The sequence below is a fragment of the Scyliorhinus torazame genome, chromosome 14 (genome assembly GCF_047496885.1).
Source record: "Scyliorhinus torazame isolate Kashiwa2021f chromosome 14, sScyTor2.1, whole genome shotgun sequence".
In the NCBI taxonomy this organism is placed as follows: domain Eukaryota; kingdom Metazoa; phylum Chordata; class Chondrichthyes; order Carcharhiniformes; family Scyliorhinidae; genus Scyliorhinus; species Scyliorhinus torazame.
The window spans coordinates 177,988,787-178,006,148 of NC_092720.1; the positions used below are offsets into that span (position 1 = coordinate 177,988,787).

A 17,362-nucleotide genomic window follows, 5' to 3' on the forward strand; every position below is an offset into this window, starting at 1 on the left:
TAAAATTGGGAGTTACATGAGGAATCAAAGCAAATTACTGCAGATGCTGGAATCTGAAACCAAAAGAGAAAATGCTGGAAAATCTCAGCAGGTCTAACCTCTTTTAGTTACATGAGGAAGCACTTTTTCATAAAAGGGGGCTCATGGAAATCCAGAACTCTTTTCCCCACACGGCCGTCGAAGCTATAGGTCATTAAAGACTGTGGGCGAAATTCTCCCGAAACGGCGCGATGTCCGCCGACTGGCGCCCAAAACGGCGCCAATCAGACGGGCATCGCGCCGCCCCAAAGGTAGCCCCAACATTGAGGGGCTAGGCCGGCGCCGGAGGAATTTCCGCCCCGCCAGCTGGCGGAAACGGCCTTTGTTGCCCAGCCAGCTGGTGCGGAAATGACATCCCCGTACGGCGCATGCGCGGGAGCGTCACCTGACAGTTTCCCACGCATGCGCAGTGGAGGGAGTCTCTTCCGCCTCCGCCATGGTGGAGACCGTGGCGGAGGCGGAAGGGAAAGAGTGCCCCCACGGCACAGGCCCGTCTGCGGATCGGTGGGCCCCGATCGTGGGCCAGGCCACCGTGGGGGCACCCTCTGGGGCCAGATCGCCCTGCGCCCCCCTCAGGACCCCGGAGCCCGCCCACGCCGCCTTTTCCCGCCGTTCAAAAGGTGGTTTAATCCACGCCGGCGGGACAGGCAATTTATCGGCGGGACTTCGGCCCATCCGGGCCGGAGAATCGAGCGGGGGGGCCCGCCAACTGGCGCGGCGCGATTCCCGCCCCCGCCGAATCTCCGGTGCCGGAGACTTCGGCAACCGGCGGGGGCGGGATTCACGCCAGGCCCCAGCGATTCCCCGACCCGGCGGGGGGTCGGAGAATGACGCCCCGTATTTCCTTTGATTTTTGCAGTGTAATGCATGTTATGGGTGATGGATCAGAGGCTGATCATCGGGGCTGACATACATGTCTGCTATGATCCAATCAGTGGTGGGAGAGCCTCCACAGTTGAATGGTCGACATGCTTCCTACGTACCCTTGAAACCGAATTACGAGGGCCATCCATTGTTGACTTTATGCCTGAAGGCAAAATATGAGCATTGAGAGGCCAGGGAACCATGGTTCACCCTTGGAGATCAACGCCATCCAGGAGAGTCAGTAACGAGGAAGGTTGATGAATGGGAGCCAGCTGATGCTTCGGTTGGATTTCCAAAAAAGTGCCACACCGAGGGTTAATGAGCAAGATGGAGCTGGGGGTGATATTTCAGCATGGAGAGAGGATCGTTTAACAAATACAAAACAGAGAGTGGCCATAAAGGGGGCTTCTTCAAGTCGGTAGGCAGTGGAATAGTGGAATGCAGCAAAGATCAGAGCTTGGGCCGCAGCGATTTACAATCTGTATTAATGCCTTGGATGAAGAAACAGAGAAATGCGTTGAAGTTTGCTGATGATACATGATGAGGTGGAAAGGGAAGCTGCGGGGCTGCAGAGGGGCACAGGCAGCTTCGGTGAATGGGCAACAAGATGGTAGGTGGAGTACAATGAAGGGAGTTGTGACATTATTCACTTTTGCCGTAAGGATAAAAATAATTTCCAGAAAGTAAGGAACTTGTAAATGTTGATGCTCAAAGAGACTTGGATGGGCTGATACAAGGTGCACAAAAAGTTAACATTGCACCAGAGAGCGTGTAGAGGAGATGCACCAGAATGTTGCCTGGCCTGGAGCGTTTTCCTCAGGCTGGGGTTGTTTTCCTCAGAGCAGAGAAGGCTGAGGGGGGAACCTGATTGTGGTGTAGAAAATTGTGAGGGACATAGATGGGGTAGATAGGAAGAAACAGGGTGCAGAGATTTTGAGTTAGGAGCAGGAGGTTTAGAGGCGATTTGGGAGGAAACCTTACACCCAGAAGGCGGTGGGAGTCTGGAACCCACTGCCTGAAAGGGTGGTAGAGGTGGGAACCCTCACAATATTTAAGAAGCATCTAGATGAGCACTTGAAACACCACAGCTTACAAGGCTCCGGACCAAGTGCTGTAAAATGGGATAAGAATAGATACGTGCTTGATGGCCAGTGCAGATACACTGGGCCTAAGGGTCTCTTTCTGTGCTGTAAAAGCTCTATGACTCCAGGTGCAGTGAGCAGTGAGGAAGGCAAATGCCACATTGGTCTTTTTGGCAAGGAGATTGGTGTACAAAATAAAGAAATCTTGCTACAGTTGTACAGGGAATTGGTGAGACCACATCTGGAATCCTCTGTGCAGTTTTAATCTCCATACGTAAGGAAGGATACACTTGCATCGGAGGCAGTACAGTGAAGGTTCACTAAATTTGGATGAGGGGGAGGTTGTCTGTGACCAGAGGCTGAGTAAGTTGGGTTTATATTCCCTGGAATGTATAAAAGAATTTGAAGCGATTTCACTGAAACATACAGCATCCCGACGGGGCTTTGATAGGGTGGGCGGTGGAAGATTGTTTACGCTTCTCAGAGACTGTAAAACACGGAGGCATAATCTCAAGATAAGGGACCGATCACATAGGACTGAGATGAGGAGAAATCTCTTCACTCAAAGGATTGTGAATCTTTGGAATTCTCCATCCCAGAGAGTAGTGGTTCCTTTACTGTTCAAAAATCTATCTTTGCCTTAAAAACATTCAATGAGGTAGCCTCAACTGTTTAACTGGGCAGGGAATTCCACACATCACAACCCTTTGGGTGAAGAACTTTCTCCTCAACTCAGTCCTAAATCTGCTTCCCCTTATTTTGAGGCTATGCCCCCAAGTTCTCGTTTCACCCGCTAGTGGAAACAACCTCACTGCTTCTATTGTATCTATTCCCTTCATAATTTTATGTTTCTATCAGACCCCCCTCATTCTTCTAAATTCCAATGAGTATAGTCCCAGTCTACTCAGTCTCTCCTCAGAAGCCAATCCGCTCTACTCCGGAATCAACCTAGTGAATCTCCTCTGCACCCCTCCAGTGCCAGTACATCCTTTCTCAAGGAAGGAGACCAAAAACTGTACACAGTACTCCAGGTGCAGCCTCATCAGCACCCTATACAGCTGTAACATAACCTCCCTGTTTTTAAACTCCATCCCTCAATGGAGGACAAAATTCAATTTGCCTTCCTAATTACCTGCTGCACCTGCAAACCACCTTTTTGTGATTCATGCACAAGGGACACCTAGGTCCCTCTGCACAGCAGCATGCTGTAATTGTTTACCATTTAAATAATAGTCCATTTTGCGGCTATTCCTACCAAGAAGGATGACCTTACATTTACCAACATTGTACTCCATCTGCCAAACCCTTGCCCACTCCCATATCCCTCTGCAGACTTTCAGTGTCCTCTGCACACTTTGCTCTACCACTCATCTTAGTGTAATCTGCAACTCCAAATCATCTATGTAAATTATAAACAATTGAGGTTCCAACACTCATCCCTGGGGCACACCACTAGCCACTGATCGCCAACCAGAAAAACACCTACTTATCCCCACTCTTTCCTTTCTGTTAGTTATCCAATCCTCTATCCATGCTAATACATTACCCGTAACTCCGCGAACTCTTATCTTATGCAACACTTTGTCGAATGCCTTCGGGAAATCCAGATACACCACATCCACTGGTTCCCCATTGTCCACCGGATTCTTAATGTCTTCAAAGAATTCCAATAAATTAGTTATACATGACCTGCTTTCATGAACCCATGCTGCGTCTGCCCGATGTGACACTTTCTATCCAGATGTCTTGCTATTTCTTTCTTGATGATCGATTCAAGCATTTTCCCCACTAGAAGTTAAGCTAACCGGCCTATAGTTACCAGCCTTTTGTCTTCCTTCTTTTTTAACCAGTGGCGTCACATTTGCTGTTTTTCAATATGCCAAAACTGCCCGAGGGTCCAGCAAATTTTGATGAATTACCATGAGAGCATTTGCTATTTCCCCCACCAACTGTTTTAGTACCCTGGGATGCATTCCCATCAGGGCCAGGACACTTGTCTACCATTATCCCCATTAGCTGGCCCAGCTTAGAGATAATGATTGTTTTTAGATCCTCATTTGCCATAGCGTCCTTGCCATCATTATTGGCATGCTATTTGTGTCTTCCACTGTGAAGACCAACACCTGTTCAATGCCTTGGCCGTTTCCTCATTTCCCATTATGAAATCCCCCTTCTCATCCTCTAAAGGACCAATGTTTACCTTAGCCACTCTTTTTTGTTTTATATATTTGTAGAAACTTTTGCTGTCTGTTTTTATATTCTGAGCAAGTTTACTCTCATAATCTATCTTACTTTTCTTTACAGCCTTTTTCGTGGCTTTTGGTTGACCTTTAAAGATTTTCCAATCCTCTAGTTTCCCACTAACCTTTGCCACTTTGTATGCCTTTTCTTTCAATTTGATACCCTCCTTTATTTCCATAGATACCCATGGCTGATTAGCCCTGTTCCTACAGTCCTTCCTTTTCACTGGTATATACTTTTGCTGAGCACTGTGAAAAATCACTTTAAAAGTCCTCCACAGTTCCTCAAATGTCCCACCATAAAGTTTTTACTGCCAGTCTACCCTAGCCAACTTCACTCTCATCCCAATATAGTCTCCTTTGTTTAAGCACAAGACACTGGTATTGGATATTACCTTCTCACCGTCCTTCTGTATTTTAAATTCAACCATATTGTGATCATTCCTTCCGAGAGGATTCCCTAACTACAAAATCATTAATTATTCTTGTCTTATTACAAAGGACCAGATCTAGGATAGCTTGCTCCCATTACATACTGTTCAAGGAAAGTGCCGCGGATACATTCTATGACCTCCTCCTCAAGGCTGCCTTGACTGACCTGGTTTGACCAATCGACACGTAGATTAAAATCCCCCATGACAACTGCCGTACAGGTTTTACATGCATCAGTTATTTCTTTGTTTATTTCCCACCTGACCATGATATTATTTGGTGGCCTGTAGACTACTATATGGGGAGCGGGTGGGAAAATAGAGTCAAGGCTCAAGATCAGCCATGATTGTATTGAATGGCGGAGCAGGCTTGACGGACCGAATGATCTACTCCTGCTCCTATTTCTTGTGACAAAGCAGCCCAGCTTGATTGGTACCCTATCCACCACCTTCAACATTCACTCCCTCCACCAATGACGCACAGTGGCAGCAATGTGTACAATCTACAAGATGCACTGCAGGAACTCACCAAGGCTCCTTAGGCAGCACCTTCCAAACCCATGACCTCTACCATCTAGAAGGACAGGGGCAGCAGATACTTGGGAACACCACCACCTGGAAGTTCCCCTCCAAGCCACTCACCATCCTGACGTGGAACTATGTCACCATTCCTTCTCTGTTGCTAAATCTGAAGCTTCCCCGCTAACAGCAAGATTTTGTCCCAGCAGTGAAGTAACAGCGATACACTTCCAAATCAGGATGGTATGTTGCTTGAAAAGAGAATTTGAAGGTGTTCGTGTCCCCATGCATCTGTTGCCCTTACCGTCCAAAGTAGGAGAGATTGCAGTTGTGGAGGATGCTGTCAAAGGAGCCTTGGTGAGTTCATAGAATAGAATCATAGAATCTCTCCAGTGCAGAAGGAGGCCACTTGGCCCATTGAGTCCACACCGACCCGCCAAAAGAGCCGTATCCCCATAACTGCACCTAACCTGTACATCCCTGGTCAATTTTATCATGGCCAATCTACCTAACCTGCACATCTTTCGACTGTGGGAGGAAACCAGAGCACGAGGAGGAAACCAACGCAGACATGGAGAGAATGTGCAAATTCCACACAGACAGTCACCCAAGGCCGGAATCAAACCCGGGTGCCTGGCACTGTGAGACAGCATTGCTAACCGCCGTGCCACCGTGCTGCCCCTGATGCATTACTCCAATGTATCCTGTAGATGGTACACACTGCTGCCACCATGCGTCAGTGGGGGAGAGATTGAATATTGAAGGTGGTGGATGGAATTTTAATCGAACAAGCTCCTTTGCCTGGATGGTGTTGAGCTTCTTGAGTGTTGTTGGAGCCGCACCCATCCAGGCAAGTGGGGAGTATTCCATCACAGTCCTGACTTGCTTCGTGTCGGTGGTGGACAGGCTTTGGGGAGTCAGGAGGCGGGCTACTCGTCACAGGATTCCGAGCCTCTGATTTTCTCTTTTAGCCACAATATTTATATGGCTAGTCCAGTTCAGTTTCTGGTCAATGGTAACCCCTAGGATATTGCAAGTTGGGGATTCAGCGATGGTAATGTTTTTCCGTCCGTGCTTAAAATTATGCCCAACTGTCCTTTGCCATTTTTATCCCTGAGGATCTGAGAAATGACTTTATGAGACTAACGTTTGCGATAACCAAGTCTCACTTGCGATTCATAACCCAGGGCAACCACTCACACAACAAGACATTTTGCTCAAGACCTTGCTCACATGTTCACCCCTCACAGTCATTTAAAAAAAAATTCTCTACCTTGCTTGTGATATTATTAACAGGTTCCCCTGGATTAACAATTTCTGGACGAAAGTTTGTCACCGTCTTCTTGGAGAACCATTCCAACTCGGCCGTTCTCTCCTTGACAGTCATCACTTATGAGAAAGCAGCTAATGTGAATGTCTCGATCCGCAACCCACCTTTCCATCGCTCACAAACCGTTAGTGCCAGCAGCAGCGCCGTTATTAATCTGGACCCCTCCTTGATGATGAAAGGCAACGAGATCTCGGAGAAAGCGATCACCATCACCTCGGACCAGGACATTTCCATCGTGGTGCTCAACGTCCGCTACAACACCCAGGATGCTTTTCTCAGTTTGCCCCTCGTTAACCTGGGCACCACCTATTACATTGTCACCCATAATGGGGTCAAGTCCAACTACCGGCAGTTTGCCGTCGCCAACCCCAGCGCCAGCCAGATGGTGCACGTGACCGTCACCGTTGCGGGTGCGGTGGAGTACAATGGCACAGAGTACGCGGATGGCCAGGTCTTCACGTTCACCATGAAGCCTGGCCAGGTCATCCAGTTCCAGAGCGAGGTAGACATGACGGGCACCAAGTTGCTGTCCTCACAGCCCGTGGCCGTGTTCAGTGGCAGCCGCTGCATCATCATCTCCTCCAGTGACTGCGACCACATCGCCGAGCAGTTGCACCCTGTGGACAAGTGGTCCTACTCGTTCGCCATCTTCCCCCTGCTGGACAAGGAGAGCCTGGACATCATCACCATCGTGTCCGCCGACAACGACACGGCCGTGAACATCTACAGCAACGAGGGCAACATCAACTTTATCCTGCAGGAGGGTAGTCACGTCAACCTCACCGTGATGGGTGGGATGATTGTGAACTCGGCCAAGGCAGTCATGGTGGTCTACCTGTCAACGGGGGGGAGCACATCCCTGGTGCCAACCTTCGACCCCTTCCTTGTGAACATCATCCCACCAGCCTACTTCAGCGCCCACTACGTGTTTGTCACCATGGCCAATTTTTACAATTACATCCTCATTGTCTCCTCCACTCCAACCTCCAACCAGATCATCTTGGATGGAAAGCCCTTGTCCACCTTTCCGACAGAGAACACCACCTTCTGGGACTTCACAGCCACCCGTGTGTACCTCGGCAAAACCGCAGGCCGCTACGTTATATTTCACGCCGACTCGCTGTTCGGGATCTACGTCTATGGGATCGCCCGCGGTGAATCCTACGCGTATTCAATGGGTGGGAAGAGGAACAGCAGTGGGGGTAAGTGCTCCACTTTCTTTGCACCTAATTGTTTCAGGTGGCTTAATGGTATTGTCGTAGGAACCAGGGTTCAAATCCCACCCCCGCAGATGGTGAAAGCTGCATCTCCAAAGCCCAACTACAAATGTTTTTAAAAATTCATCCATGGGATATGAGTGTCACTGGCAGGGCCAGATTTATTGTCCATCCCTGAGGGTATTTAAGAGTCAACCCCATTGCTGTATGGGTCTGGAGTTACATTTAGAGCCAGGTCAGATAAGGATGACAGTCCCTAAAGGGCATTAGTGAACCAGGTGGGCTTTTCTGGCAATCAACAATGGTTTCATGATCATAGAATCATAGGATTTACAGTGCAGAAGCAGGCCATTTGGCCCATCGGGCTGCACCGGCCCTTAGAAAGATCATCCTACTTAGGCCCATGCCTCCACCCTATCCCCGTAACCCAATAACCCCACCTAACCTTTTAGGACATTAAGGGGCAGTTTATCATGGCCAATCCACCTAACCTCACATCTTTGGACTGTGGGAGGAAACTGGAGCACCCGGAGGAAACCCACGCACACACAGGGAGAAAGTTCAAACTCCGCACAGTCAGTCACTCGAGGCTGGAATTGAACCCGGGACCCTGGAGATATGAGGCAGCAGCGCTAACCACTTTGCCACCGTGCCGCCTATCATTAGACTTTGAATTACAGATTTTTTATTTTATTGAATTCACATTTCCCCATCTGTCATTGTGGGATTTGAACCCATGTCCCCATTGCCCTGGTTTCTGGATTACTAGTCCAGTGATAATACCACTATGTTGAAAAACCCCATTGGGAGTCAATTGTGCCCCTTTCGAGAAGGAAATCTGTCGTCCTTACCTAGTCTGGCCTTCATGAGACTTCAGGTCCACACAGTAATGTGGATGATTCTTCCATTAGGGATGGGCAATAAATGCTCGTTCAGCCAGCAACGCCCCATAACCATGAATTAAGATTTTAAAAATCACCCACAATTAGCAATGATAAAGGAGGAGAGAACTGGTAGCTCTTGACCTGTCAGTTATGGAGCACCTGGCTTCCTCTAATATGTAATGGGGAACATATGAGGTAGCGAGAAAGAAAGAAATGAAATGAAAATCACTTATTGTCACAAGTAGGCTTCAAATGAAGTTACTGTGAAAAGCCCCTAGTCGCCACATTCTGGCACCTGTTCGGGGAGGCTGTTACAGGAATTGAACTATGCTGCTGGCCTGTCTGCCTTGAAAGCCAGCGATTTAGCCCTGTGTGCTAAACAGACGGCACTAGTTTGGGAGTCTACAACTTGGAGACTTGGTCCAAGATTTAGAGCCAAACTGTTCACGTGCAGAAGATGTGTCCTCCTGTGGGGGATTTAGAATTAGGGGGGTCACTGTTAAAAATAAGGGGTCACTCATTTAAGACGGAGATGGAGTGAATATTTTCTCTCAGAGGCTGGAACTCTCTTCCTCGAAAAGCTGGTGGAAGCAGAGTCTTTGAATATTTTTAAGGCTGAGCTGGATAGATTCTTGACGAATAAGGCAGTGGAGAGGCAGGAATTTGCAATCGGATCAGTCTTGTGGAATGGGGGCGGAGGCTGGGGGGGGGCCGAATTGCATGGTGGGCATGAGGGTTGTTGTGTTATGCTGCTTTGTGTAGCATAAGCTGTTTCCTTGATGTATGCTTTGACAAAGGAAGCTCCAGACTATGAAATTAGTTCAACTTGTTTATTGAACTATTAACACAGTTCTTAAATGAGTTTGACTCACTGCTAATCTAGCTGTAGTAACTCAGTCTATCTTTACCAGCCTGCTCTAAGCCACGTGCTGGGTGTGATGCTGTTGATCAACCCTGATGTACTCTCCAGATGTCTGTCTGTGGAAAGAGGCAGAGCATGTGTCCCCTGTCCTTTTAAATGGGTTGTGAAGTGCCCCCTTGTGGTAATGCCACCTCTGGGTGTCCTGATTACCCATTGGTTGTGTCCTGTTGTAATGACCCATTGGCTGTATGTCTGCATGTCATGACATCTCTGGTGCTCCCTCTAGTGGTTATTTAGTTGTAGTGTATTTACATTAACCCCTTGTGAATATACAGTGATGCATATCACCACAAGGGTGAGAATGAAGTAGGTTGGCATGGCCACCCATCCTCAATTTCTGCACCAGGGAATCACATTTTACACCCATCTTTCACAGGCTTTTGTCCATCTGAGATGCCAATCTGCAGTCTGAGTGCAGAAGGCGAAAGTAAGCCTAGCCCTACCTTGCCAAGTGGCCAGGGACAAGGTGGACCGAATGGCCAGCATCCACCCCTTCCCTCAGCATCCCCCACTCACCCCCACCCCCATGGTCACCGAAGTAAACTCTTCAAGTGTTGGAATAATATTTTGATCGATGCCGCTGTTTAATGGGTTCAATTATCCTGGGAGAACCTTCCTCAACCCACCCCAGAGGGAAAAAAACCCAATTTGGACTAGTTTTCTTACTGAGGGACGGGTAGTATTGAAGAAGCAGGGGCCGCAGAAGGACTTGGACCGGCTAGGAGAGTGGGCAAAGAAGTGGCAGATGGAATACAATGTGGAAAAGTGTGAGGTTTTACACTTTGGAAGGAGAAATGGAGGAATAGACTATTTTCTAAATGGGAAGTTGCTTAGGAAATCAGAAGCACAAAGGGACTTGGAAGTCCTTGTTCAAGATTCTCTAAAGGTTAACGTGCAGGTTCAGTCGGCAGTTAGGAAGGCAAATGCAATGTTAGCATTCATGTCGAGAGGGCTAGAATACAAGACCAGGGATGTACTTCTGAGGCTGTATAAGGCTCTGGTCACACCCCATTTGGAGTATTGTGAACAGTTTTGGGCCCAGTATCTAAGGAAGGATGTGCTGTCCTTGCAAAGGGCCCAGAGGAGGTTCACAAGAATAATCCCTGGAATGAAGAGCTTGTCGTATGAGGAACGGTTGAGGACTCTGGGTCTGTACTCGCTGGAGTTTAGAAGAATGAGGGGTGATCTTATTGAAACTTACAGGATACTGCGAGGCCTGGGCAGAGTGGACGTGGAGAGGATGTTTCCACTTGTAGGGAAAACTAGAACCAGAGGGCACAATCTCAGGCTAAAGGGATGATCCTTTAAAACAGAAATGAGAAGGAATTTCTTCAGCCAGAGGGTGGTGAATCTGTGGAACTCTTTGCCGCAGAAGGCTCTGGAGGCCAAGTCACTGAGTGTCTTTGAAACAGAGATAGATGGATTCTTGATTAATAAGGGGACCAGGGGTTATGGGGAGAAGGCAGGAGAATGGGGATGAGAAGAATATCAGCCATGATTGAATGGCGGAGCAGACTCGATGGACCGAGTGGCCTAATTCTGCTTCTATGTCTTATGGTCTTCCCTGTTTTTTCCACCTAGCGGGTGCAGAAGAGCCACGGAAGGCATTGAGAAGTTTGGGGTTTGGAGGACGGGGCAATCAAAATTAAATGAGGCAAGTGGGGGGAAATGCAGGGGGAACGGGGGGTGGGGTGGGCAAGGGAGGACCCTCCAGATTTTTAGAATGCGGCTGGGCAAATAGGAATGGGCAATGGATGCTGGCCTACCTTGCGATGCCCAAATCCCATGAGTGAAAACCAAAATTATGGTTAAAAAAAACCTTGAACGTTTGTAACATTGTTGTGGAAACTCTCATTGCCTTGCACGACTGCGATTGAATGAAACCCCATTCCCTCCTACAGTGGAAAACAGAAAGTCAGCGACGTTCATTTGCCTGGCCCAGGCAGCGGAATACACCTTCCCGACCAGTATGCTTGCCAGCGCGGGGGTGGCCGTCAACGACGTCCACCTCATTGACCCCACGTGCCGGGCCCAGCAACAGGACGAGAACTGGATTGTCATCACAGCGCCGTTCGACTCCTGTGGCACCACCATCAGTGTAAGTACTCGCTCGGCAGCCCCCTGATCCCCTCTCTCCGCCCCCCCCCCCTCTAGCCAGGCATACGAGTAAACGCTGGACAGGAAGTGTAGGACGCATCCCATCGTGACCATTTCCCCGAGGGACGATCACACCCGGGCGAGGTGGCACTCAAAACACGGGGCTGAATTTTTAATGAGTTTGCAACGGGAGTTGGTCTTCCAAGCTGGTGTGGGAGCAGGAGGGACAAGATGGAAAGGGAGAAGCACGTGGGTTGGTTAGAGTCATAGTCACTGAGTTTTACAGCACAGAAAGAGGCCCTTCAGCCCAACACATCTCGCCGTTCACCAAACACCGATCTACTCTAATCCCATTTGCCCATTTCTAACCCCGTAGACTTGCCTGCTCTGGCGTTTCAAGTGCTGATCTGAATGCTTCTTAAATGTTGTGAGGGTTCCCACCTCCACCACCCTCTCAGGCAGTGCGCTCCAGTCTCCCAGCACCCTCTGGGTGAAAACGTTCCTCAACCCCTTGAAATCCTCTGCCCATTATCTTAATTCAACGCCCCCCTCTCCTAAGGGGAAAAGCTTCTTCCTATCGACTCTACGTAAGTCCCTTATTATTTTTTTACAGGTCAATCAGGTCACCCCTCAGCCTTCTCTGCTCTGAGGAAAACAACCCCAACCTATCCAGCCTCTCTTCATAGCTGAAACGCTCCAGCCCAGGCAACATTCTGGTAAATCTCCTCTGCACCCTCTCTCATGACATCCTTCCTATAGCGTGGTGACTAGAACTGCACACAGTACTCTAGCTGTGACCTAACCAGTGTTTTGTACAGCTCCATCATAACCTCTCCGCTCTTATATTCTCTGCCTCGGCTAATACAGGCAAATATTCCATATGCCTTCTTAACCACCTTATCCACCTGTCCTGTTGACTTCATGAATCTATGGATATGTACCCCAAGGTCCCTTTGGCCCTCTACACTTCCGAGCATCCTACTGTTCATTGTATATTCACTTGCCTTGTTAGTCCTGCCAAAATGCATCACCTCACACTTTTCGACCACTGTTCTGCCCATCTGACCAGCCCGTCTCTCGCCATGTTATCCAAGGCTTTCCTCCTCACTATTTAACACACCACCAATGTCATTTGTATCATCTGCGAACTTACTTATACCTCCCACATTCACATCCAGATCATTATTACACACAACAAAGAGCGAGGAACCCAGCACCGATCTCTGTGGGCAGACATCCAGTCACAAAAACTTCGACCTCCTGCCACTCAACCAATTTTGGATCCAATTTGCCCTGGATCCCATGGGCTCTTACTCTCTTGACCAGTCTCCCATGCGGGACCTGGTCAAAAGCCTTTACTGAAGACCATGTCAACTACATTAACTGTCCAAGTCTTTGAGCAGGCTTGATCTCTCCTCCATTTTGACATAGAACAAAGAACATAGAACATACAGTGCAGAAGGAGGCCACTCGGCCCATCGAGTCTGCACTGACCCACTTAAGCCTCACTTCCACCCTATCCCAGTAACGCAACAACCCCTCCTAAACGTTTTGGTCACTAAGGGCAATTTATCATGGCCAATCCACCTAACCTGTGGGAGGTTTTTTTGGCTTTTTCGCTGCTTTATCTAATTTCTCATTTCTTTCTTCATCCCGTTATTCCGTGGAGGTAGCGAGGTCCGCCACGCTGGCTCCAGACATTTTCCCTGTCGCACAGCCACCACACGAGGCAGTCGGGGAGGCTCGGTTTAACGTCACAACATCAAAGGGGGTACCTCCAGCAGTGCTCCCTCAGTCTGCACGTGGACGGTCGGCTTGGGACAATGTGACTGATAAGTAGAGGAGGCGGAAAGACTAAGATATGAACATGTGTGTGGACAGAAGAGGGTGTCAACAGGTCCAAAGCAAGAATCAATGTTAACTACATTGGGGAACCACTATAACACAGTCCCCGATGACAGGCGTGCTGAACCAGAAATCTATCGCGGCGGGACAGAGAATCCAGCCCCATGTCTGAAGTCCGTGCTCTCGGTCAGACCACATTATTTTTGGTTTGTACATCAATAAGTATTTCCTCCCAGCCTCGGAAGACATGGATGTAACTGTTGGCGCCTAGTGCCCAGGCTAGACTCCTTGTGCCCAGTCTGGACTGGGTCAATATTAATGCCCATCTCTACAGTTTCTAGTCCTCCTAAATGGAGGCAATGTTGGCATGGTGGTAATGTTACTGGATGAGTGAGGGAATGACAGCGGAGGGGGTTGGTTGGTTAGCTCAGTTGGCTGCACGGCTGGTTGGTGATTGCGGAGCGATGCCAATAAAGCGGGTTCAATTCCCGTACCGACTGAGGTCATTCATGAATGTCCCATCTTCTCAATCTTGCCCCCCGCCCGAGACATGCCGCCCTTCAGGTTAAATCACCACCAGTCAGTTCTCCAGGCAAGACCATCCTGTGATCCTCTGGGGCAGTGGTGACATTTTTGAAAAGCGGATGGGTAACCTGGAAACCTCGAGGAATCCCTGGGAGCTGTTAGTTCAAATCTCGCCACAGTAGCTGGTAAGGGGGAGGGGGCGGCTTCAATGAAAATGGGCTCGTTGTGGGAGCAGAGAATCCCGCGGCCAGCGAACAGCAGGCCATCTCCCGCCGCAGAGAAACACCGGTCGGAGGAGTCGGAGCTCCCCACCACGTGGTGTAAAATCAAGTCAATAAATTAAATGGCTGATTTTAATTGTTGTATTTTAAAGTGGATGGCTGTGTTTGCAGCTGATGGAGAGGAAGAAAGCAAGTGGGAAGCACAGCACCACCATCATCAAAAATATTCTCTCATCGGGCATCGCCGGCTGGGCCCCAGAGCATTTGTTGTCCTCTTCTAATTGGCCCTTGAACCAGCTTGGCCATTTCGGGGAAGAGCAGTTAAGAGTCAAACGCATTGCTGTGGAGACTGGAGTCACATGGTGGCCAGACTGGTTAAGGACGGCAGTTTTGTCTCCCTAAATGGGACATTCGTGAACCCGATGGGTTGTTGTGACAATCGATGATAGCGGTCATGGTCACCGTTACTGAGACGTGCTTTAGATTTCTGATTTTTATTAATTGGATTTAAATTCCACCAGCAGCCAGGGTAGGATTTGAACACTGGTCCCCAGAACATTCAGCCTGGGCCCTCCTGCAGCACGGTAGCATTGTGGATAGCACAATTGCTTCACAGCTCCAGGGTCCCAGGTTCGATTCCCGGCTTGGGTCACTGTCTGTGTGGAGTCTGCACATCCTCCCCGTGTGTGCGTGGGTTTCCTCCGGGTGCTCCGGTTTCCTCCCACAGTCCAAAGATGTGCAGGTTAGGTGGATTGGCCATGATAAATTGCCCTTTGTGTCCAAAATTGCCCTTAGTGTTGGGTGGGGTTATGGGGATAGGGTGGAGGTGTTGACCTTGGGTAGGGTGCTCTTTCCAACAGCCGGTGCACTCAATGGGCCGAATGGCCTCCTTCTGCACTGTAAATTCTGTGATAATCTGTGATATTGGACTCCTGGTCCTGTAGAATTACCACTGCACCATCCATAGCAGGGAAGTGAAGAGGCGGATGAGGGGGAGGGGTTGCAGTGTGTGGCTATTATATGAGAGTGACTGTTCGGATTAGTCACAAATAGTGGGCATGGGCCCAAACAATTAGCATGTGACCTCTTCAAGCATATGGGACCAGCCTTCGATCCTTACATTGTACGTTATCCAATTTCTGGATAGGCAGTAGCTCTTTTCTAACACAAGGGGTGGTTGAGGCCTACTGAAATGACCTTTATTCAAATAATATTTTAAAAATTAACATATTAGATGTGGGCGTCGCTGGCTGGGCCCAGCATTTATTGCCCATCCCTAGTTGCCCTTTAGAAGATGGTGGCGAGCCACCTTCTTGAACCGCTGCAGTCCCTGTGACGTAGGTACACCCACAGTGCTGTTAGGGAGGATGTTCCAGGATTTTGACCCAGCGACAATGAAGGAACGGCTGATATTTTTCCAAGTCAGGATGGTGAGTTACTTGGAGGGGAAGTTCCAGCAGGTGGTGTTCCCAGGTGTTTGCTGCCCTTGTGATTCTAGATGGTAACGGCCGTGGACTTGGACGATGCTGCCTCAGGAGCCTTGGTAAGTTTGTGCCTCACTGAGTCTTGGAGTCACAGAGTTTCACAGCACAAAATGAGGCCCTTTGGCCCATCGTGCTAGCGCTGGCCATCAATCACCCATCTATTCTAATCCCATTTTCCAGCACTGATGGAGCTCAGTCACTGAGTGACAAGCCTTTCTGCCTTCACTGGTTTATTACCATACTGGACAAATCCTATTAAAATGAAAATCCAAGATGTTCCCTGCAACGTGTGGAATTCCATGCCCCAACAGACTGCGTGACAACAAGGTCCTAATGTAGCTGCCAGGCCCGTGATTTGGAATTGTCTCATTTGCAGTCTGCTGTTAATAACCCCCAGATTATTTTCCTTTGGCCACGGCCTGTTACAGTCGCTGTAAATATTTCCATTGATTAAACTCCGTCTTGCCGCAGAACGAGACAGGAAAGATCATCTACGTGAACACCATTTACGGCAGCATCCCTCGGACCCCAATCCACCGGCTGGAGATCGAGATCAAGTGCGAGATGTCGCTGAACGAGAGTGTCACCATGGGATTCATGCTGCAGACCAACCACCTGATCCGTTTCGGCCACTATAACGTATCCTTTCGGTTTTTCCGCTCGGTCAATTTCGATGACCCGATCATGCACTTCCCTTACCAGGCCGAGCTGAACAGCACGCTGTTCATCCAGATGGAGGCGGAGACCGCCGACACCGGCGTCCAGATCTTCACCGACACCTGCGTGTCCGCCCCGCATCTCAATTCGAACCGGGCGGCCTACACCATCCTGCAGAACGGGTAATGGCCGCAGTACTGCTTTCGGGCCCTTGGGCAATGAATAGCCAGTCCCCTGGAAACACATGCTTTCACATAACTGGGAACGACACGGGGGAATGGAGGGAGTTGGTTGGGTGTCCCACACACACACACAGCTACAGATACACACGCAGCACAAACACACACAGACAGACACACATGTGACACACACACCCACATACACACATGCATGCACACACACAGGTAGACACACATTCAGAAACCATCACAGATACACACGTTCTCTCTCACACACATATACATGCACATACACACTCACATTCTCTCACACTCTCACTTATACTCTCTCAAACATATAGGCACTCACACACACACTCACACCTTACACACACTGGGACACTGTTCTCATTTCTGGACATCATGCCGTAATTACTCACTCACACATACACACTCAATCAGTCCCACAGATACACATAGATTCAATCATCCACATAGAGACACACGCATACACACACACTCAATCACTCCCACAGACAAACACATCCTCAGACATAAATACACACATATACACATACACTCAATCACTCCACAGTCACACATATACACACATACACTCTCAATCACTCCCACATACACATATACATACACACTCAAACACTCCCACAGACACACATACATATACATTCCAGTCCCACAGACACACATACATATACACTCAAACACGCCCACAGACACACATACATTCATATACACTCAATCACTTCCACAGACACACATACATATGCACTCAATCATTCCCACAGACACACATATACAGACACACTCCACTCCCACAGACACACAT

General features: G+C 48.9%; 1 protein-coding gene across 2 annotated transcripts in view; it reads left to right on the forward strand.

Moving 5' to 3' along the window:
- The window catches only part of LOC140390242 (IgGFc-binding protein-like), a 128,511-nt gene that overhangs the window by 2,982 nt on the left and 108,167 nt on the right, over nucleotides 1–17,362 (forward strand). The window contains exons 4-6 of one of the 2 annotated variants that reach the window (XM_072475221.1): nucleotides 6,472–7,707; nucleotides 11,430–11,626; nucleotides 16,172–16,339. In XM_072475221.1, the coding sequence (XP_072331322.1) occupies nucleotides 6,472–7,707; nucleotides 11,430–11,626; nucleotides 16,172–16,339 (1,601 nt within the window). Of the gene's footprint in view, nucleotides 1–6,471; nucleotides 7,708–11,429; nucleotides 11,627–16,171; nucleotides 16,540–17,362 lie in introns of both variants that reach the window. The other variant, XM_072475220.1, reaches the window with a different exon arrangement.